Genomic DNA, 23,956 nt, shown 5'->3' on the forward strand with positions numbered 1-23,956 from the left:
CAGGAGATGCAAGCTTGGAGACCTGTGCTTTTAAAGATGTATTAATTATACACAAACTATTGTGATCTTTTGTCTATAACACTCAATAGCAGCACCAAAGCAGTGCATCATCTGAACAATGGTTCACAAGCCAATGGGTTTCATAATCTCGGAGACCACAGAATTGTCATCTTCCACACAGAGAGGGCACATGAGGAGCAGAGCCTTCCAAAGCAGTTTCACTTGCCAGCCTACATACTACAGGCAGTCCCCGACTTATGCGGATCCTACTTATGTCGGATCCGCACTTACGAACGGGGCTTTTCTTGCCCTGGAGCTCATGGGCGGCGGGTTGCCACCCGTGTCCTCCGGGGCGAGAAAAGCTTCTCCCGGTCTCCCTGGTCTGCTGGGGGGGGGGGGGGGGGGGGTCCAGCAAAGCCGCTGGACCCCTCCAGCAGACCAGGGACACCCGAGCAAAGCCGCCCAGGTGGCGGGAGTCCCACTGCCTGGGCGGCTTTGCTCGTTTGCCCCGGAGCAAAGCCGCCCAGGCAGCGGGACTCCCGCCGCCTGGGCGGCTTTGCTCCTGTCCCCTGGTCTGCTGGGGGGGTCCAGCGGCTTTGCTGGACCCCCCCCCCCCCCCAGCAGACCAGGGGGACAGGAGCAAACCCTTGGAGCATGCCTGCAGCGGGACAGCCCGGGCGCGCTTGGGCTGTCCTGCTGCGGGCGTGTTCCGCGGCTTTGCTCTCCATCTCCCTGGTCTGCAGGGAGACGGGGAGCAAAGCCTTGGGGCACGCCCGCAGCGGGACAGCCCAGGCGCGCTTGGGCTGTCCCGCTGCGGGCGTACTCCGCGGCTTTGCTCCTGTCCCCCTGGTCTGCTGGGGGGGGGGTGCAGCTAGTGCCCCCCCCCCAGCAGACCAGGCTTTTCTTGCCTACCCATGGGGTAGAGCAGCTGGGGGCTGCCGGGTTGGTCCCGCTGCGCCGCTCCGGACCAACCCGGCAGCACCCCAGCTGCTCTGCCCCAGGCGTCCTGATTCAGCTGCTGCTGGTCAGTTTCAGCAGCAGCTGAATCAGGTCGTCTGGGGCAGAGCAGCTGGGGTGCTGCTGGGTTGCTCCAGTAGCGCCGAGGAGCCGCGCTACTGGAGCAACCCAGAAGCACCCCAGCTGCTCTGCCCCTGGCGTCCCCAAGTCAGCCGCTGCTGAAACTGACCAGTGGCTGACTACAGGAAGCCCGAGGCAGAGTTGCTCTGCCCCAGGCTTCCTGGAATCAGCCGCTGATCAGTTGCAGCAGCAGCTGACTTGGGGACGCCTGGGTTTCTTATGTTGAATCTGTATGTAAGTCGGAACTGGCGTCAGCCGCGGTTGAAACTGATCAGTTTCAGCAGCGGCTGACGCCAGTTCCAACTTACATACAGATTCAACTTAAGAACAAACCTACAGTCCCTATCTTGTACGTAACCCGGGGACTGCCTGTATTGCTACACCCTGAACTGTAACACACAATAGGCCTCTTAACATTGCCTGAAAGAAAAGCCTTGTTACAATAGCTCAGTGATGGATCCCAAATATGGGAGCCTCTTATTTCATTAAGAGGACAAATTCTGCTCTCTGAAGTAACTTCCTCTGAGATCAATAGGAACAGAATTGATATAAAAGAAATATATAGCTGACTTAGTACTGGATATCCACTGTAGGGATGTAATATCCTGTTTAATTAGTTAACCAGTTTAAATGTCCAATTTAACCTGTTAACTGATTAAACAGAGATGGAAGTCAGCAGCCTCGTGCAAGACCAGAAGTGGCATGGGGGAGCAGAAGGCTGTCAGCAACCAGCCCACATAAACTGGGAGCCAGCAGCCCTGTGGGGCTGGAGCTGCTTATGGGTTAACCAGTTACCCGTTAACATTCTGAAACTGCAGAGATGAGGTTTATTTTAAGTATATCATACTCGGTCTGTTCAGTGGCCTTTAGACATCCGTACATAACCATATTACAACTGGCATTGTATGAAAGAAAGAGGTTAGAAAAGTTATCAGATTTATAGAATTTGAGCATGTGTATTTTTTCTTTACTTTAAAGTGAACTATTCCAGCATTACTGGACCCTAGCAACCCTACGCATCAGGTTGTATTCAGGTTTCCTTACAAGTCCCTGATATCAGGCACTTAAGTCAGTGATGAAGATTAAAAGAATGCAAGCCTAGTGTGAAAAAACCCAATTTAGCTAAAAAGTGGAACTCTCAGTTATGAAGTATTTTTTCTGAAGTTGTTTTAGAAAAGTACAAGAGACTCAGGCTTTATCTACATTTGCTGTGTTAAAGTGGCATCACCTTAATGCAACACTGTGGCCATGGTGCCAGCACTGGTAGAGAGCTGGAGCCGACTGCAGGTCCCTGTCGTTTGAGAGTCAGGGTGTTTTGGGAAAACGTCCACACAACTTCTGCCCCCGTGCTGCTCAATGAGACCCCACACCCAAACTGCGCAGATGCCTCAATGCACCATTGCAATGCCCGGGCTGTGCCACCCCCGCAGAGCCACCCCCTCCACAAGAGCATAGCTACCAGTGCTGGGAGTCTGTCTACACTGACAAGTTACCGCACTTAACCAAATAGATATCCATATGTGGATTTTGTGCATAGACTTTGAGTAACTACTACAGGTGTGTATTATTTCTCTAAAGGCTAAAATTGCCCTAGCAATGCAAGGGCTGTAGGAGACACTCAGTATATCATTTCTGCCTGACTTTGAACAACTCATTTAATCCCTCATTGTCACAGTTTCAGCACTGTCCTAGCTCACAGACAAAAGGTGAAAATACATACATCAAAAATTCTGACATGCTCAGATACTAGAGTAATGGGGCCACATAAACACCTATAATAGCTAAGGCATATATCATAGCCACTGGGATAGTAGCTGAATATGAAGGAGGCTTTGGTGGAAACAGGCTTAATGCTAGTTGATCATGGGCAGTTAGGTAGAAAGAAGTATGGCATGGCCAACAGGTTGCAGTAGATCCAGTAGCTATAAAATCTCTCACAAGGTGAGAGTGCAGAGAATAGCACCTAGTCTAAATCCAAAGCTGGGGTAAGCCATAGAAAGGCTACTTCGTTCACAGCTTTGAGTCTGCCCCCACTATACTGTTCTCATGTAATCAAGTTTTGTTAGCTGGAGGGAGAAGAATTATATCCCAACATCATTACTGTAACAAGAATATACCTTGCTGATTTCAGTGAAGACATTCTACAGTTCCCAGCAGTGTTAATTTAGTCTTTTATTAATTATTATTATCCTTCACATGGTAGCAGCAACCTTCCCAATGTAATAATACTACAAAACTATAAAGTATTTCTAGCATAACAGAGCAACTATTTATTTTTAAAATTAAAAGTGTGTGTCTGACCATGAAAAGGAAATATGTCTTGTGATGTAATCCAGACATGAATACCACATTTTTCCTAGACAGCATGATCCCTATTAGTCAGCTGTGTTCTCATGGAGATTTGATTTGTGATATTAATCCCTTGATTGTTTCTGTCACAGTCTTTTGAATGTACGTATGTTTGAAAACACACTATTTAAACTACAGAATTTTAATGTAGCTAACTGTGTCACTCTTTGATCATAGCTGTGATTGTACAAAGAATTCTCTTAATCTTAAGAAATCTGCTCAATGGGAAGTTAGAGTGTTGTAAGCATTCTAATCAAACACACAAACCTGGGTCTTGGCATTCCAGAGATCACTAGTATAAAATGCTGGAAACTGACGACAGAGTGTTATTCCTAGCTGAGCAATACAAGCTTGAATATGCCTTTGTCTTCTGCATTTAACACCTGTTTAACTCCATTGGCTGCAATGGAGTTACTCCAATCTCACATTAGTGCAAATCAGATGTCAGGGGGATTATTACAGGAAAATCTGACCATGTGTGTAAAAACCATACATGCAAATGCCATATTCTAGAGATATGTTACTCAGTCTATACACTCTACAAATGGGCAGTTCATATATCCTGTTTTCCTAATCTTCTGAAAATAACTGGTCTATTGGGCAACTAAATTTCAGTTACAAATTGTAAAAATCATATTCCTTCTTAATAAAAACGACAGCAAACAATAATGGATTGCACCTATTACATTTCTAGAGAACAGAAAGTCAAGACTATTATGTTTATCATTTACACATTTCCCTCCCGGTATTTTGCCATCCTTGCAGAACTTCAAAATAGATCTTCAGCTACAAACAAAGTTTTGGATCTCTATGTATCAAAACAAAACAACCACCAAATATATCCTGGAAAGTCCTACACCTAGGAAAATACACCAGAATGCATAAAATGACATACAAATTAAAAACACTCAAGGCTCAATGCTTAGTATGTATGAATATGGGAGGTATTTGCATCACATCTTTTATGCACAATTGACATTTTTAATTAAAAAAGAGAAACATGGCAACCTACCACAGCAGTAGAGTTCAGATAAGTTAAAAGTTCAACTATGAGCAGGAAAAAGTTATCTCCTGTCTTTCAAGTTGCCTGCACAGATGACATTTCATTTTTGTGTCCATTGCAGCACTGAATGTGAACAGAAATGGAGGGATGTGTGGCTGACAAGATAGTCTCCAAAACTCTGGAGTTTGCTCTTTCCCTTGATCTGCCAGATCCTCAACTTGTTAGTTTCTTGGACAAGACCAGAGCTCATCTTTTCTTAAAGATACATCAGGAGATGGGCTTGGATGAGGCGTGAAACTCAAAGGTAGAGACTGGAGATTGGTGGATGAACTATATGGAAATGTCTACTGACATGACTAGGTCAAATGTCTTTAGATTATGTGCAAGGGGCTGTTAACTGGATATTTGGAATAGTGGTTCTGATGAGGCAATTTTGATTTTCCAAGAATATGTTTGGATTTTTGGGAGATACTTAAAATTCTGGTTAGATGCCAAAGATCTCAAAATTAAATGAACTCTTCAAGTGATCAATAGCAGTTGAGTAATTCCCTGTTTGCTTAACTAGTACTCAGTATCAGAGCTTGCAAATGTAAGAGTTTTTCATGCTCTGTTTGCCAATGAAGAACATGGGGAAGTCATAATAGGAAAAAACCAGCACTGTTTCCAGTTCCCCAGACTGTCAGCCCTGTGACCATCCAATGCATGCTTGTCCCCAATTATGCTATAGGTACTTTATTATTATTTAGCAATAAAACTGTGATGACACTTCTCTGCATACAATAAGCCTGATCTGCAACCAACTGGCAGTTATAATAATCGGCAAATTGGACTCCAATAACAACGATGCACTGTTTTTGTATGGTTGACTTTCACACCCCACAGCAGCATCTTACATTTAGGCAGTTAAATATGAGTTAATGGATTTCTCCCCTTACAGATATTTACTGCCTCCATAGTGATAGTCCAAATGGTGATAAGGTAACTGTACTGGCCTGGGGCATTAGGTACTTATTAACACCGCACAGGATCTATGATTCACATGAAATTTTAAAAAGATCACACTAGCTGCAAAGAGAAGAGCCACTGTACAGGATATAATTTAATCTCATTGTTACATTTAGCATGCAACATTTAAAATGAAAACAATTTTACTGTTGAGGATATTATTTCATGCTCTATTTTTTATAAGGTCATGTCTACACTACAGACTCGAATTGACCTGTGTTGCACCTGTGTAAGTACTGCAGTGGCTGATGTCCATGCTGCCATCCTTCTCTTGTCGGTACACATCTGCTTCAGGAGCACTTCCAGAGACTAAAGAAGGGCAGATAGGTAGGGTTGGCAGGTGTCCGGTTTTCTACCAGACAGTCCGGTATTTGTGCCCTCTGTCCGGTAGAAAAATTCAGAAAATATCAGACACATGCAATGTTCACTATTTTCTGAATTTCCGGCATGCCACCGGACAGAAGCCTGGCAGGGGCGGGGGAGTGACTGGGTGGCGGGGCACGATTGGCGCTGGGAGCTCTGTGGTCGTGTGCAGAAGCCGGGCGAGGTGGGGCGGGGCAGGGGCAGTGGCTGGGACTTCCAGCCACTCCCCCCACCCCCGCCCGGCTTCTACTAACAACTAGACGGGAGTGCCTGCGGGAGGCATGGCCCATTGGACTCCAAATGCGACCAGTGCCTGCACCCCCCACCAGATCTGCTTTCCGCCCCCCTTCCTCTGGCCCCCCCTCCCATCCAGGCCCCTCAGCTCCTGATCTCCCTCCAGCTCTCCTTCCCGCCCCCCTTCCTCCTGGCCAGCCCTGCGGCCCCCAACCTCCCCCCCGCCAGCCCCACCTCCCGCCCCCTTCCTCCCGGACAGCCCCTCCCTCCTCCTGGCCAGTCTCTCCCCCCCGCCCTCCTGATCAAGTGTGTTCAGTATTTTGGGGGGAATCTACCTAGTAACTCTAGCAGGGAAGAGAGCAGTGCTGAGAGAAAGAGCTCTCAGCTCCACACAGCTCTTGCCACCCAATTCGGGCCTCTCAGCTACCTGAGTCAGGCTCTAGCCACATGGCTTTCTTGTCACTTTTATGGCTCCAGCATGGTGCCCTGAAATTGACATGCCAGCCTCTTATGCATTCCTGTAGCTAACAATGGATATTAAAAATGTTCTATTCTTTAATAACTCTTCATACACACCACAGTGCACACTAAAAAGCCTTGCTGATGCCATAGTGCAATCTCACTGCAATTAACTTTGAGCAATTGTAGAAAATTAAACTCCTCTGAAAATTCAATGCCCCAAAGGTGATGGCTATTCTCTCATAATTCCCATTTTTATCTATTCTCTACCAACTCTAGATGGTGCACATCCCTTTAAGGTGCTTTGTGACTATTTGGATCTTTACTTCTCAGCCTCTATATGCTTGACTAAATTGATGTGCTATGAAAAAACAACACTATTCAGGGCCTCCAGATTTCCAGATAATTGTTTCTAACAGTCCCTTTTCATCAATAGAGCTCAAAAGGCTTTACAAAGGAGCTTGGTATCATTATCCCAGTTTTAAAGAAGTCAATGCCAGGTGCTCCAGATGGAATGAACGGAACAGGTAGTCACCAACTGATCCATCCTGTCATCCATTCTCAGCCCGCAGCAGGTGGAGAGCCAGGACATCCCCTCGCCCCCCTCCATTAAACAAATGGAAACAGTTAATTAAATAAACAGGATTTGACAGGATTTGACATCCCTATTAGTTATCTCTCTCCATTCTAACAACTGACCATTTATAGCTACCCTTTGTTTCCTAACTTTTATCTAGTTACCAAGGCATGAGAGGACCTTCTCTATTAGTTCATGATAGCTTACTAGTTCTTCAATTTCATGTTTGAGCGCCTTAGGAACTCTTGGGTGAATGCCAGCAGGTCCTAGTAACATTACTATTTAGTTTATCAATTTGTCCAAAACCTCCTCTAATGACTCCTCTGAGACAGTTCTGCAAATCTATTACCTAAAAAGAATGGCCCAGGCTTGGGAATCTCCCTTACATCCTCAGACAGGAAGACCAATGCAAAGAATTTATTTTGTTTCTCTGCAATGGCCTTATGACTTTGAAGTGCTCCTTTAGTATCTCAATAGTTCAGTGGGCCCATTAGTTTCCTTCTTCTGATGTACTTAAAAAAAATCATTTTTGAGTCTTTGGCTAGCTGTTCTTCAAAAACAATTTTTTTTGGCCTTCCTAATTATAGTTTTACACTTCATTTCTCATGTGCATGCTCTTTTTTATTTTTCTCACTAGAATTTAACTTCCACTTTTTAAACTATGCCTTTTTTCCCCCTCTTACTTTGTTATTTAACCATGATGGCATTTTTTTGGTTCTCTAAGTTTTTAAATTTGGGGTATACATTTAAGTGGAGCCTCTATTATAGTGTATTTTAAAAGCTTCTATGCAGCTTGCAGGGATTTCACTTATCACTGTGCCTTCCAATTTCTGTAAAACTAACCTCATTTCTGTGTAGTCCCCTCTTTCTGAAATTAAATGCTATAGTATTGGGCTGCTGTAGTGTTTTCCTCAGCACAGAGATGTTAAATGTAATTAAATTATGGTCACTAATACCAAGCAGGTCAACCTCTTGGACCACATCTTGTGCTCCACTTAGGACTAAATCAAGAATAGCCTCTCCCCTTGTGGGTTCTAAGACTAGCTGCTCCATGAAGCAGTTATTTAAGGTGTCAAGAAACTTTATTTCTACATCTCATCCTTGGATGATAGATAACTAGTCAGTGTAGGAAGATAGTTGAAATCCCCATTATTGAGCTTTTTTATTTTACACAGCCTCTCTAATCTCCCTGAACATTTCACAGTCAGTATCACCATCCTTGTCAGCTGGTCTGTAATGTATCTCTACTGATAGATTTTTATTATTAAAGCCCGGAATTACTATCCATAGAGATCCTATGGAACAGTTTGGAATATTTAAGATTTTTACTTCATTTGATTCTACAATTTCTTTCACATATCTTGCCAATCTCCCACCAGTACAACCTGTTCTGATCTTCCGATATATTTTGTACCCTGGTATTACTGGGTTCCATTGATTATCCTCATTCCACCACATTTCTTTAATGACTATTATATCAATATCCTCATTCAATACAAGGCACTCTAGTTCACCATCTTATTATTTAGACTTCTAGTATTTGGAATATAAGCTCTTTAAAAATGTGTCACTCTTTAGCTGCCTGCCATTGTAACCTACACACCTACTGCGGCACTTAGACCGTTTACAGCAAGAGCTAAAGAACAAGGGAGCTCTCCAGCATATGTTGAGAATCAGTTGGCTTTATAAGTCAAGCTGTAAAACCTCCTACGTGAAGCTCCAGAGGGCCCAAATTCAAATCTGTGCAATGGTGGTTACACCATTACAAGAAATGATTGAATGGGACCCTTTCATTTGACTGTTTCTCCTCATATCTTACTTTATCTTCTTCCATCCTCTTCTCTCCTTACTAGGACACAGAGACTCTCCATTAATAAATCCTCCGCTAAGCAATGTTTGTCCATTCCATGTACTCCTCTGCACCTGTAGGCTTTCCCCAGCCCTTAGTTTAAAAACTGTTCTACGTCCTTTTTAATTTTAAGTGCCAACAATCTGGTTCCATTTTGGTTTAGGTGGAGCCCTTCCTTCTTATAAAGGCTCCCCTTTTCCCAAAAGGGTCACCAGTTCCTAATAAATCAAAAACCTTCCTCCCTACAACATCGTCTCATCCACACACTGAGACTAGGGATGTAAGCAACTAGGCTTATCAGGCAGTTGAGTCACTACTCAACTACTCACTTCCGGCCCTGCCCCTTCCCGCCTCTGTATCAGAGGCAGGAAATGGACTGGGGAGCAGGAGCCAGTGCTGGAGAGAGCCGGCTTAAAAGCCGGTTGTCCCCAGCACCGTCTCTGCCAGTGGGGCAGAGAAGGCAGAGGCACAGCAGGGGAAACAGCATGAGCAAGGACTCAAGCAGTCCCCACTCACGCCGGGTCTGACTGCTGCACCTCAGGCTTTTAAATGTATCAAAAACCCCGCAGGGCATTTAAAAGGCAGTGGCACAGCCAAGATAGCAAGCGCCCCCCTCATTTACTAATTGAGTAGTTGATAGAAAATCGATCAACTACTCGATTAGCTGATTAGTCAAAATTTAAATCCCTAATTGAAACTGTGCAGTTCTGTCTGTATACGTATTCCTATGCATGGAACTGGAAGCATTTCAGAGAAAGTTACCATGGAGGTCCTGGACTTCAGTCTCTTAGGGTATGTCTACAATACAAAGTTAGTTCGAACTAACGGACGTTAGTTCGAACTAACTTTCATAGGCGCTACACTAGCACTCCGTTATTAAATTCGAACTAACGGAGCGCTTAGTTCGAACTAGGTAATCCTCATTCCACGAGGATTAAGCCTAGTTCGAACTTACTAGTTCGAATTAAGGGCTGTGTAGCCCCTTAATTCGAACTAGTGGGAGGCTAGCCCTCCCCAACTTTCCCTGGTGGCCACTCTGGCCAACACCAGGGAAACTCGTCTGCCCCCCTCCCGGCCCCGGACCCTTTAAAGGGGCACGGGATGGCTACGGTGCACGTGCCAGGTGCAAGCCTGCCAGCACCCAGCCAGCAGACCCTGCACGTGGCACGGATCGAGCCACCCACCCAATGCCCCCCAGCCCTCCCCCTTCTTCCTGGGACTGCAAGAGCTTGCCCGGGACCGCAGGAGGCGGGCACCCGCCTGGGCTAGTGCAGACATCGTGGACCTCGTCCACGACCTCCGCACTAGGCACAGGAAAGTGGCCGGCTAGGGCAGGAGAGTTGCCAGCCTGGTCACCCACAATCAGGTGTGCATGAAAATCAAGGTGGTCCACTGAGACCCCCGACCCTGAGCCCTGAGCTTACAATGGCCGTCCTGGGTCAAACCAAAGGTCCATCTAGCCCAGTAGCCTGTCTGCCAACAGCGGCCAACCCTAGGTACCCTGGAGGGGATGGACCGAAGACAATGACCAAGCCATTTGTCTCGTGCCATCCCTCTCCAGCCTTCCACAAACCTTGGGCAGGGACATCACTCCTACCCCCTGGCTAATACCACTCCATGGACCCAACCTCCATGACTTGATCTCACTTCCCTTTAAACTCTTCTAGTTGTAGCCTTCACAGCCTCCTGCAGCAAGGAGTTCCACAGGTTGACTCTTTGCTTTGGGAAGAACAACTTTCTGTTACTAGTTTGAAGCCTGCTACCCATTCCTTTCCTTTGGTGTCCTCTAGTCCTTCTATTATGGGAACTAATGAAGAACTTTTCTGTATGCTCCCTCTCCACCCCACTCCTGCTTTTAGAGACCTCTATCCTGTCCCCCCTCCGTCTCCTCTTTTCTAAGCTGAAAAGTCCCAGTCTCTTTAGCCTCTCTTCATATGGGACCTGTTCCCAACCCCTGATCATTTTAGTTGCCCTCCCCTCTCCCAGCCTGAAATTCAAATCCCGGGCTTCATTTGCAACTCCGTATGACTACATTACCCCCCCTAGTTCGAACTAGGGGGGTAGTGTAGACATACCCCTTACCTAGCAGTCTAAATTTGGTCTCCCAGATCTTTCTCCCATCCTTTCATATTTCATTTGCATTTACATGGACTACTACCCACTGGCAGTGGTTCCTACCCAGCAGTACACATACTTCGATCTCAAAGGCTCCAGAAACAAACTTTCCAAAACTAAAAATGTAACTAAAACAAACAAACAAACAAACAAACAACCAGCAATGGGCTGGGACTAGGTAGATGAATTTTCAGTCCCAGAGACTTTGAGAAGCAAAGTTTATATGGGCTGGAGGAGGGAAATAGAAAAGAATCAGAGTGGTAGATAATGATAAAGTCACTATGATATTGCTCAGTCAGTGAGGGAGCAAACATATAATTTTCATGCTGGCTTTCAAGGTGTCTAATCAACTAGATCAGAACTAAGATTTTTCTCTGTCACATAGGTGTGCTCTCCCACTTTTCAAATTCCACCCCTCCCCCCCCCCCCCCCCCCACACACACACCAGGCCCCAGGATGATGGTTACAGCATTGTAGTCACTGTTAAAAAAGGCTCCTTGGTAAACTGCCATTTTTCAAGTAGCAACATACTTCATTTCTTTTCATGAGCTCAGAGATATAAATAACTAGTAAGAATCTTTCTTCTATATCAGCCTTAAGAGAAAGGAAACAGTAAGTCAATAGAAATGACTGACACTAAATAAAGTTACACACTTCCTATGGAGAGATAACAATAAAAGCTCACATTGACTGGTGAAAGACATCAATTATTACTGATGCAGAAATATATATTTTCAGTTCTCAGTGCCCCATTAGGAGTTGCTAAACTGAGTGACTATTACACAGCAATGCAATCAATATTCCAACTAGAAATCACAGCAATAGAAACTTCTAGTAAAACTGAAATTTTCCCTCACCAAGAACATTTCAAGAACTACCGTAGGTGCATCACATGAAAACATTTGTAAAATTATATTTCCAGTTGATGCTGGAAAGTGAGGGAATCCTGCCCTGAGGAGTTGAGAAATTTAAAACATCTGATCCTAAGCCTGGTGAAGTCAATTGACTGCAACAGATTTTTAAAGAGAGAGACAGAAGAAAGTGCTGGCTGGGACGCAGAGATGTAAAGGGTTAACCAGTTACCTGGTAAGCATCAGGCATGTTTACCCGGTAATTGGTTCACCGGCAGCTCCGGTAGCCAGAGCAGCTCCCCACCCGCAGTATAGAGGACCCTGCCCAGCAAGAATGCCCCCCACCCACAGCGTGGAGGGCCCTGCCCCGTCCAGTCCAACTTGCTGCAAGAAGGGGCTGCTCCAGGATTAAGCAGTTAAACAGTGTTTAACTAGTTAATTTTTTAACCAAGAATTTACATCCCTAGACTGGGAGACCTCATGTGCCTCAGCTCAATCCCTCCATCCAAATTAATCTAGAAGCCACAGATAAAAGCCCCATGGTTTTGATGCTCGCACTAACTTGTCATATTTAAAGAGGTAATATTCAAATTCCCTTCACCAGTCTGCAAGTAAAAGTCACAGAAGCAAGAAAGATGACCCTTCTCTAAATCCATCCTGCAGGGCTGGAACACCCTCCGGTCCCAATGGAGTTGAGGGTGCTTGAAAGCTTTTAAAAGCAACCCTATAGCCTTGATACAAATCTCAATGAAGTGAATAGAAACTGTTGATCAAGCCTATATGAATAATCATATTGCTGCCAATCACTATCAGTATTGTTGAGGTATTACCAGACATAAATTGCTAAAGCTGAGAGCCCTAGTGCATTCATCCCCCTCAGGGCTGAAACCAGCAGCAGCGTGGGGCAGAAGTCACGAGTCCCAGTGCATCCCTAATCGAAGCTCAGTGGCATGGGGCTGAAGCAAAGCCCAAAGACAGAGTTTGGGGCATAAGGGTATTTATCCAGAGTGGGGCAGTCCCAGTGGTAGTTCCACCCCTCCTTCCTTCTCTTCCCCAGTCCACCCTCAAGCGCTGCCCTCTGGCCAGGTCTTAGGACAGAAGCCAGATCCAGGCAGTGTGGAACAGTTGTTCCCCTGGCCGGTGGTGTCACAGAGGGGGCAGCTGTAGATTTCCCTCTCCCGCATCTGCTGCTGGCACCCAAAACTGCAGCTGCTCCTCAGCTCCCAGACCCCTTTGACTACTCATGCAGCCAGTTAGAACTTCCTGGGGAAAGAGAGGGAACCTAGCTCCAGGGTGGCACAGCCCTTAGGGAGCAGCCAATGCAGAAGAACCCCTTCCAACAGTCTCTAGCTACCCCTTTCCCTGCACCCTGTACTACTTCCCTGCCCACGCATAGCCCCTAACTACTCTTTTCCTTCCACGAGCTACCCCCACCCACCCACAGTAGGAATGTCAACGTGAAGACTAGACCTACTGAAGGTACCTAATTAAAAACATTAGATTTGGGCATAAAAAAATGTCAGGAGCAGGTTTTGTAGTGTACACTGAAGTTTGTCAGATGTTTATTTGCAAAAATGTTGTCGGAAGGGCAAGTAAGTTGTCCTGTTGAATACAATATTAACTATTATTAAAATGTCTGATGCAGCCCTCCTTTGTTTTACATTTTCTTAATAAGAATTTTTAAGATGATTTTATATTTTAAATGTATTCAAGTCACAGTAATCATTCCAGATTGCTACATATTTAACACACTGAAACAAAGACATTATTTTAAATTAACAAGTCATAACATCTTAGTGTGTTCATAACAATGTTAATTGCTTTTAGAAAAATGGAACACTAATTTATTTTGGATCTTCATATCAATAGACATGTTTATGAACATTTTGTTAAAAATGTATTTCCAAAGATTTTAGGCATAACAAATAATTTATATCATAGTAAAGGTACTTATTTTGGTGGAGAGTTCTCTTAAAAGTATCAGAGGGGTAGACGTGTTAGTCTGAATCTGCATAAACAATGAGAAGTCCTGTGGCACCTTATAGACTAACATATTTATTGGAGTATAAGCTTTCGTGGGCAAAGACCCACTTCATCAGATGCATGTAGTGGAAATTCTAGAGGAAGGTATAAATATACAGGTACACAAAAAGAAAGGAGTACCAACTTCAAAAACAGACTTCAAAGGGAAACTGCTGAACTACAATTTATTTGCAAATTTGACGCTATCAATTTAGGATTAAACAAAGACTGTGAATGGCTAGTCAACTACAAAGGCAGTTTCTCCTCTCTTGGTGTTCACACTTCCACATCAGCTGCTAGAAGTGAGCCACATCCTCCCTGAGTTGACCTCATTATCTCTGGCCTTCCTCTTGATTGGTACTCCTTTCTTTTCATGTGCCTGTATATTTATGCCTGCCTGTGGAATTTCCATTACATGTATCTGACGAAGTGGGTCTTTGCTCACAAAAGCTTATGCTCCAATAAATCTGTTAGTCTAGAAGGTGCCACAGGACTTCTTGTCTCTTAAAAGTAGTTCACTAAATAGTGAGAAGCAAAGAAAGGGAAATTTATTTGTCCCATTATCTGGAAGAAAAGAAATGTTGTTCCTTTAAGGGCTCTCTTCAACAAAAGAGTCAAAGGAGAGTAGGGATGGATAGAAAGGACAGCAAGACTTGGAAGCAAGTTTCTGTACTATAGTAATTCAAATTAAAGGGTGTATTTTAAATAAGCCTGGTCTCTTAAAAAATTTATTTAAAAAATCTATATGTCTGAAGATCCAAGCATTTAAGGCTAATGCTGTATATTCAGATTGTGCACCTAAAACTCTATGCAAGGAGTTTTTAGAAATGTGATTTTAGAATCTTCAGCCACAAACTAATTAAATATTTAAAGCAAAATTTAAACAGAGGTGCTGTAGACATAGTAATGCACAAATGATTGTCAGTAAATTCAGAGTTGGTACATGCCTGCAAATTGGATTCATTACCATTTAATGGCTCATTCACAGGTTCAATGTTATGCTAATAGGTCTGGAAGGCTTTTCACATTTAAGTAGTAGATCCACTTTGGAGGAAGACTCACCAGTCTGCACAAGCTTTCAGGCTAGGTCTACACTGCGGCAGTTTGTTGGAATAGGAAATGCAAATGGAGCACTCATTTGCATATCTCCCACTATCATATGCATATTCTCTTCCGATCCTTTTTGCGGAAGAGGATTTTTGCGCTAAAAAGCCTTGTGCAGACGGGGCCATTTGTCGGAAAAATCCCGTTTTGTGCAAGATCCTGTAAACCTAATTTTTTGAGGAACAAGGGTTCTTCCACAAACAGGACTGGAAGAGAATATGCAAATGAGCACTCCATTTGCATTTCCTCTTCCGACAAACTGCCACAGTGTAGACGTAGCCTCAGGGAGGTCAGAATGGGGATAGAAGAAGGGAGAGTTTGGATACTAAGTTCCAGGGAAGGCATTGCCTCTCCTTGCCTCTTATACCTGCCACTTGTGCCTATGAGGGTTTTTTGACTACTTGTATTTTTTAGCATCTATCTACTATAGTAGGTGATGAAAAATAATTACACAAATCTTTAGTGAGCTCCAAAGGCCAAATAAGCTGTTCAAAAAAGTATCCCAACTCACCACATCTCACTTCTCTTAACTTTTCCTTATCCAACAGCTGCCTCCCCCAGAAAGACCAGAGAAAACAAGGTAGATCCTGAATGTAGTCAAACCAGGCTCTATTAGATACATGACTGAGGAGAGGGAGACAGAAGTATTTAGTGTAGAGCTGAGAATTCTTCACAGAGTATACACTCCCACCTGTCCCCTCTCTTATATTAATTCAGGCATCTCAGTTAACAACTGCTGCAGCATCTTGCAAGTGGTCTCACATGTACTCAAGACCCATATCATTCAGATCTTTATCGGCCAAAGCAAATAGCCTGAACTTCATCCTAAAACCAAGTTGACATCCACTGCAGATCAAACAGCATAGGTATAACATGTTACTTGAGCTAGGAGAGTTTAATAAGCCTTCGCCACCAGCTTGAAACCAAATTTCCAAATCATCTGAAGGTGTAGAGCTCATTGCAGCAATCTAATCTTGAGGAAACTCAAGCATGAATCACTATGGTGAGCTATGCATCCAAAAGAGTAAAGCACAGATGTTTTGCGAGGTGCGGCCCATAACTCAGGAACATGGCTGCTACATGAACATCCAAAAGTAACTAATATCCAGGTACCAAGTACAGTAGACTTCTGATAATCCGGCACCTTTGGGACCCAAGGGGTGCCGGATTATTGGATATTCCGAGTATTAGGAGGTACTCCGGCAGGGGGGCTGTGACGGGTCGGGGGGGGGAGGTCGGCGGGCAATGGCACGGAATGAGGCGAACTCTCCGCCGTTTTGCAGGGAGGTGGGGGAAGCCCCGCGCAGCCACCAGCAACAGGGGCTGCAGGCGGCAGCGGCAACTTGGGGAAGCAGTGGGGCAGAGCAGCTGGGGTGCTGCCAGGTTGGTCCCTCAGTGCCACCCTTCAGCTGAGCAGCGAAGCGGAACCAACCTGGCAACACCCAAGCTGCTCTGCCCGCCGCTTCCCCAAGTCTGCTGCTGGTCAGTTTCAACAACGGCAGCAGCAGATTTGGGGAAGCAGCGCAGAGCAGCTCCAATTGTCTGGCTGGCTGGAGCACTTCCGGGTTCCAGTTGGTGCCAGACTATCGGGAGTGCCAGACCACTGGATGCCAGACAATTGGTGTGTTACTGTAGTAGTAAAAACCACCATGCACAATCCTTTGATTGAGATAACTGATATAATCTCCTCTGGTTCTTCTGGTTACAGCCTGTAATTATCACCTTAGGTTTATTATCTGGCTCGAGCTTTTGTCAGCTAGCTTTCATCAAGCCCCCAAACTCCAATAAATATTGGCCAGATTGTACAAGAAGGAGATATACCATGTATAGCAGGGGTGGGCAATAGTTTTTGATGGGGGACCACTCCAAGAATTTGGTAAGTGATCAAGGGCTGCACTCTTCCATGACATTAACGGTGGAAGTGGAGGGTCTGGGATAGAGATTGGGTGCAGAAGGGAACTTGGGGTAGGGGACTGGAGTGCAGGAGGGAGTGTGGGATCTGGGAGAGATTGGGGTGCAGGAGGGGCTTCTGACCTGGAGGAGTAGTGTAGCAGGGAGTGCACTGTGCAGGTTTGTGTTGTGACCTAGGGCAGGAGGGGGTTGTGACCTGGAGCAGGGGACTAGGGTGCAGGGTCTGGGCCAGGAACATGGGTGCAGGAGCAGAGATGCAGAGCACTGGGGAAAAGAAGAGGGTGGGTGTCAGGTGCTTCCCTTAGGTAGCTCCCTGCCTGCCACACCCCCATACACTGCTCAAACTGGCTGGCTGAGGGGACCATGTGAATCTCTGCATGCCTTGCACTCCTTGGAGGCGAGGGGGGCACTGCCTGTGCCGCAAGCATGGCACAGGCAGCTCCCATTGGCAGATTCTTGTTAATGGGAGTTGTGAGATTGTGCTGGGAGTGGGAGCAACACAGGAAGCCCTCCCAAGGTGCATGGCACGCAGAGATGCACATGACCCCTTTGAACAGCATGCAAAGTCACGGCAGGCAAGGAACCTCTCTGAGTCTCCCACTGATCTGTGGGATGGATCTGGTCCAGGCCTGGGCAAAATATGGCTCATGGGCCACATCCAGCCTGACAAGCCACCGTATCCAGCCCATGGACACTGCAGTGAGCAGCAGGCAGGCTCCCCGCTTGCGTTGCCCCATCCGCACACCACTCAGAAACACAGCTGTGAGGTGGTTTCACTTTAAAAACTGAGTGTGGATGGGAGAGAGAAGCTTTAGGAGCTGCTCCCACCCCAGCACAATCCCATTAGCTGGCTTTTGGCCAGAAACTGGCCAATCAGACCTGCCTGTTTCAATAATAGGCAGCCACAAAGCACAAGGGGCTCATAGTTTTTCATGGAGCACATGGCTACAGCCTATGCGGGGGCGGGTCATGCAGGGAGGCTAATTCAAGAACTGGCTGCTGGCAGGTAAGTCTCCTGGCCAGGCCCTGGCTCTGGCACCCTAGCCTCTCCCTTCCCCAACTTTCTGCCCCCCACTCCTGCCCCCCTAATTCACATACTCTGTCCTCTTCCTGCACCCATACCCCCTCCCAGATCCTACACCCCAATCCGCACCCCAGATCACAGCCCCCTCCCACCCTAGCTCACAACACAAATCCCTGCACCCCTCCTGTACCCCAATTCCTTGACCTAGGTCATACTCTAAGCTCCTGCATCCAAGTCCATTGCCCCCGGTCACAACTGCCTCCTTCACCCAAATTCCCTCCTTTACCCAATCTCCCTTCTGCACCTACCCTCCATCCCACACACCTCTTCCATTAATATCATGGAAGAGTGCAGCCCTCAACCACTTCCCAAATTCCTGGAGTGGCCCCCCACCAAAAATTATTGCCCACCTCTCATCCAGTCTATGGGCCATATTTTGCCCATCCCAATGTATGAGATAGAAACCAGAACTGCTATATACTGGCCAACAGGCAGTAGACTCACGTGTGCCTAGCTGACTGACATTCTATTTGTAGGTTACTGATGAAAAACACTCAACTCCACTGACTATGAAGTCAGTCCACAGAGGCTCAAATAAGCACAGAGTTCTACACATAAGACATAGTTTTCAAAGCTAACTTCAGATTTGTATTCTTCTATCTTAAAAACAAAATTAGTTTGCACAAGTGAAGTTTATTTTTAAAAAAGGAAATCATAGAAATGTAGACTGGAGACTTAATCTCTTCTAGTCCCCAACACAAAGGCAGAACTAAGTAGCATTATTTATACCACTGGTGGGCAACCTCCAGCCAATTAGGGTTCTATATGTGGCCCCCAAGACATTTTATTTACAGTGGCCCACGAGCCAGGTTGCCAGATTTCACTGGTTTCTATCTGCATAGTTTCTTTCCCTACTAGCATTATTAAAGTGACATGTATGTAAAGCAAGGGCATGTGAAGTGAGGTGAGTGTTTATTGCTCACAACATTGATTGTTTGAACCATGTGCTCTCTCTGTATCCAATTCATTCACAGCCATGGTTCAATTGCCCCTCCCCACAACTTCTAAATGTGCAAATGCTGCTAGCAAAACTACCCTAACACCGGAGACCGTCTTAGTTATGACAATTTATTAAGTGTGAGGATCCAATTCAAAGGCTTTATCTGTGAAAGGGGTCACCAATTTGAAGGTTTGAGAACCACTAGTCTAGGCTAAATTTCTCTAGTTTGTTTATGAGAAAGTCATGTGTGACAGTATCAAAATATTATTAAAGCTGATATCTGATATATCTATTGCTCTCCTCCAATTCATAAGACTTGTTACTCTAAGGAGGATATTAGGTTAGAATGACATGATCTGTTCTTGATAAATCCATGTTGATTGTTACTTATTACCTTATTGTCTCCTACATGCTTACAGATGAATTATTTTAATGTTTATCTTTCCAGGTGCCGAAGTTAAGCTGTTTCATCTATAATTGCCTCGGTTGTTTCCATTTTTATAGATAGGTACCACATTTGCCCTTGTCCAGTCCTCTCAAATTTCTCTGGTCCTCCTCTAGATGTTGCAACTCCAGGCACCAGGTTGCAACATCACTCAGGTTTGCCCAAGCTGACCTTCCATCACAATGAAAGGGTGGACGGGCCAAATTAAAGTGAACGGTGCTACAATTCCATGCACCAGGTCAGAAAGCCTGCACCAGGGAGCTAGGCTCAGCCCTGCAGAACATAGAAGCTGCCAGTGCACTGAAAGTGTGGGGTAGGCCTACTCAGCAATAAGGATGTTAACAAACAAGTAATTTACTAGTCAAGTACTCAATGGAATTTCCAGGGACTAGTGGATAGGCACTTCCACATTCCTCCTTTGAAATGTACAAGAGCCTCACTGGGAATGCAGAACTCCGCGTGCAGCCCAGGGCCAGCGGGAAGTCCTGCTGACTCCGGGCTCCACGAGAGCACTTACCTCTTGAAATGCACAAGAGCCCCCGGGGGGCTTTCAGCTGGCCCTGGGCTGCATGTGGCATGCCAGCTTTGAAATGTACAAGAGTCCCCAGTGGGGATTTTTGGGCATTTCAAAGTGTAAACGCCCTCATGGAGCCTGGGGCAAGCAAGGCACTCAGAGTCCTCTGCTGACCTGAGGCTCCATGCTGTCCTGGCACTTTGAAATGCAGCGCTGGAGCGCTGAATCATCTGGGGACTCCCCAGCTGACTCTGGGTTCCACGGAAATGCTGCAGGGAGCCCAGAGTCAGCTAGGGAAATCCCAGCTAACCCCAGGCTCCATGCAGTGCTGCCACTTTGAAACACTGCGGTGGCATTTCAAAGGGGGCAGCACCACACATCTAATCCCAGGCTCTGTGTGGCACTGCCCCTTTGAAATACTGCCACAACATTTCAAAGCAGCAGCCCAGGGTCAGCTGTGTGGCACTGACACTTTGTACGGGCTCCGTGCAGCGCTATCACTTTGAAGTATTCTCCCCCCACCTTTGCTGCCTCTGACAGAAGCAGCAAGGGGAGGGGGGGAATTTGAGTAGTTGAGTCAACTATCCAATAAGCATTTGCTTATCGGATAGTCAACTAGTCCTTAACATCCTTACTCTGCAACCCTCCTCAGGGCTTCCCATCTGCCTCAAGTGAATGAGTTAACTCACCTAGAGCCTTTCAGAAGAGCACTCCTAGACAAAACAGTATCTGACATTTTCACCAGCATGACAACCGTGTAGCCCTGCTTGTGAGTATTATTAATCCTTTCTGAAGTTTATATTGTTTTCTAAGATATTTAACCAAAAAAGTTACTATAAGCTACTTTTTATTGTTTTCTGTGACTTTTTCAAAAGATCACCTGCTTATAAGTATTTAGCATTTCATATACCGGGAAGGCAAGATATGGAAAGCATCTTTGTAAAGGGATGAACTTTCTCATGAATTTGGAGAGTCCATTTCTCATACGTCGAAGATCAAACACTTAGGAATATGAGGTGTTCTACATTTCACACATCAGAACTATCTGTAAGTAAATAGCTACTTCATTTCAGGATTCATATACAGTAAGTGACTTGTGGTAAACAATCTGAGAACAAAATGTTCCTTCAAGCCCCAACATTAGTTTGTTCCTGCCAATCGAGGGTGATGCAACATGATACTTTCTGCCTCCAGTACTTTATCAGCAATTGCAGATTCAATGCTCCTTGGCCTACTCTTCCCACATTGCTGCTTACCTTGAAACAACATCCCAAATCTGTTCTGCCAGACAAATACTCTTTTCTCATTCAAATCCATCCTACAATCATCTCACTGGTGGTGCCAACAAAAAGACAGCTAATAAATAAGACACCCTTTAAGTTAAAAAAGAAACTCAGTCTTCTCCTGAACCATCATAACATGTACTTACTTAGCAGCGTAACCACACAGTGGCACTGTGGTAACTCACTCCCCATCCGTTCTGTTCTTTGTTATTCCTCAGTTATTGCTTCCCACTTAAAATTAAATGGCAACAATGTCTATCTAGCACTGTTTTACAAATAGTCAAAGTAACACAGCCCTTCCTAAGTACTGAGAATTCCTCACATGCATTCTATATGTGAATATCTGGTATTTGGAATAGCATACACAGCATTCCAAATGCTGAAATTTGACTCTCTGATTTATAGTCTAAGTGTGACATGAGCGGTCATATAAGTCAACAACTAGCAACTTCTGCAGCAATAAACAGCCTCATGAGCAAACTGACAGAAGCAAAGGTCACATCTAATTAGTATATATGTTTGTCTGCAATTAAGTAATCCCAGGAGAATTGTTTTAAAAATAAAAACCTTACACATCCAGTATCTTCAAGACCTGTGCTAATAGAAAAACACTAAATCTTCAGCACAGGAGACAGAAGGGCTCACATCAAGACTAGTTATTTGAAGAGCAGCTTTTTTGTTCTGCTCTCTCTTTATTCCATCCTGCTCTCTAAGGCTATGTCTACACTACAAGGTTTTTGTGCAAAAATGGCCATTTTTGTGCAAAAACCTGTGGAGCGTCGACACCTCAAGTGCATTTTTGCACAAGAAAATCTACAGTCAATCGACAGAACAGAGGGCTTTTTGCGGTGAAGGTAAACCTCCTTCTACAAGGCATAACTTCTTTTTGTGCTACAGCTCTTGCACAAAAAGGCATGTGTGGATGCTCCACAGGGGTTTCTTGCGCAAAAGGAGTCTATCCGAAAAAGCACAAGTGCTCTGATGGCCATTGCGTTGAGTGTGGACACTCTCTTGCACAAAAGCAATGTGCTTTGATGTGTGGATGCGCTTTTCCACAAGAATTCTTGTGCAAAAGGCTTCTTGCACAAAACCCCTGGGCTACATCTAGACTGGCATGATTTTCCGCAAATGCTTTTAACGGAAAAGTTTTCGGTTAAAAGCATTTGCAGAAAAAAACGTCTAGATTGGCACGGGCGCTTTTCCGCAAAAGCACTTTTTGCGGAAAAGCGTCCGTGCCAATCTAGATGTGCTTTTCCGCAAAAAAGCCCCAATCGCCATTTTCGTGATCGGGGCTTTTTTGCGCAAAACAAATTGGAGCTGTCTACACTGGCCCTTTTGCGCAAAAGCTTTGCACAAAAGGACTTTTTCCTGAACGGGAGCAGCATAGTATTTCCGCAAGAAGCACTGATTTCTTACACGAGATCGTCAGTGTTCTTGTGGAAATTCAAGCAACCAATGTAGACAGCTAGACCCAGTCTAGACCCAGCCCTGTTGTACAGACAAAGTCTAAGGCTAAGATTTTGTCCTGTCGAAATCATGAAGCTAACTGCAGAGTAAAGTACTGTTCCACAGGAGTATGGAAGCAGAATCTGTCATAGGTGAGCTTTTCTCTTCCCAGCTTATTGGGATGTGAGGGAGAAGGGTTGGCTGCCAGGAGCTCCAGATACATCCTGAAGGGAGATTTCTTAGTGGAGACTTGGTTTGCCTTGCCACAGTGGTAAAAGACCCAATGGTTAGCTAACAGTAATAAACACTACTTTAGTTACTGTTTGCATGATGAGATTCAGACTGTAATAGCAAGATTATATATATGGTGATACCAACTGATACTGTTGTAATCATTAAAACAAAAATATTAGTGAAACTGTCGTGTTAAAGACACAGAATTATATTGTATTGAAGGTGACAGGACTAAAGTAAAACACTATGCAGGAGAGGCACTTTGCACACTCCCTATCACTCGCAGTTATATCTAAATGTTTAATACTATGGATGAATTGATAATTCCAGCCCAAATTTTTAAAAAGGGAGCAAGAAAAAACACTGGTGACTCACCCAAATAGGCAAACATTTGTCTACACTTTCCACAGCAGAGATCCCAGGGAAACCCATTAGAAGCTGAAAAGATAACTCAACTGTCTTGTTTTCACACCCTTTATAATTAAAATGTACCAGTATAACGCATTAACTAACAAAAGTTGCAATTCTTGGCATGCACAGCTGCAATGACATGGAGATAAAAGATAGGACATTCCAATGTAAATGGTTTTCCTTTTTAAGCTATTTTGGACAACTTTCCATAAATGTTTGTGTACTTCACTGAGATTCAAAACATTTCAAACCCAATCTACTTTATCTCTCCACCCATATTTTAAATAGTGTCATTTAAATCAGCAAACTTGTCTCAAACTAATCTTTTCAATATATCATCACAAATCTATTCCAATTAGGTTTGTGTCTGAAACTGTTTTCAATTCTGACATGATATGAAAAGTTTTTTTAAAATTCAAGTTAAACTTTCATCAATTTGACAGATGTTCTCAATAAATCTCTCTGATTTGTATTATGAAATGCTTACTGGCAGGCTAACAGGAGAATTTGTTAAGTGGTAGCCACATTCTGCTTTCACTTACACTTGTGATGTAAAACAGAGCTATTGTACAGGCTTCAATGAAGTTATATCAGTTATTTACACTGGTGTAACTGACAGCAGAAATGTGACACCCCCCTCGTGTTTTTATTGGGCTGCTCCTTGCAGGAATGGCAAAAGC

The 23,956-nt window shown here is 44.7% G+C and overlaps 1 protein-coding gene across 7 annotated transcripts in view; it reads right to left on the reverse strand.

Moving 5' to 3' along the window:
- The window catches only part of GHR (growth hormone receptor), a 208,044-nt gene that overhangs the window by 162,599 nt on the left and 21,489 nt on the right, over window positions 1-23,956 (reverse strand). The window contains exon 1 of one of the 7 annotated variants that reach the window (XM_075932493.1): window positions 5,660-5,705. The exons of the other annotated variants lie outside the window; for them this stretch is intronic. Within the exon in view, the coding sequence (XP_075788608.1) occupies window positions 5,660-5,690 (31 nt within the window). The 5' untranslated portion in view covers window positions 5,691-5,705. Of the gene's footprint in view, window positions 1-5,659; window positions 5,706-23,956 lie in introns of those variants that run through there. 7 annotated transcript variants of the gene reach the window in all.

This window comes from Pelodiscus sinensis, chromosome 6, assembly GCF_049634645.1.
Source record: "Pelodiscus sinensis isolate JC-2024 chromosome 6, ASM4963464v1, whole genome shotgun sequence".
Taxonomy (NCBI): Eukaryota; Metazoa; Chordata; order Testudines; family Trionychidae; genus Pelodiscus; species Pelodiscus sinensis.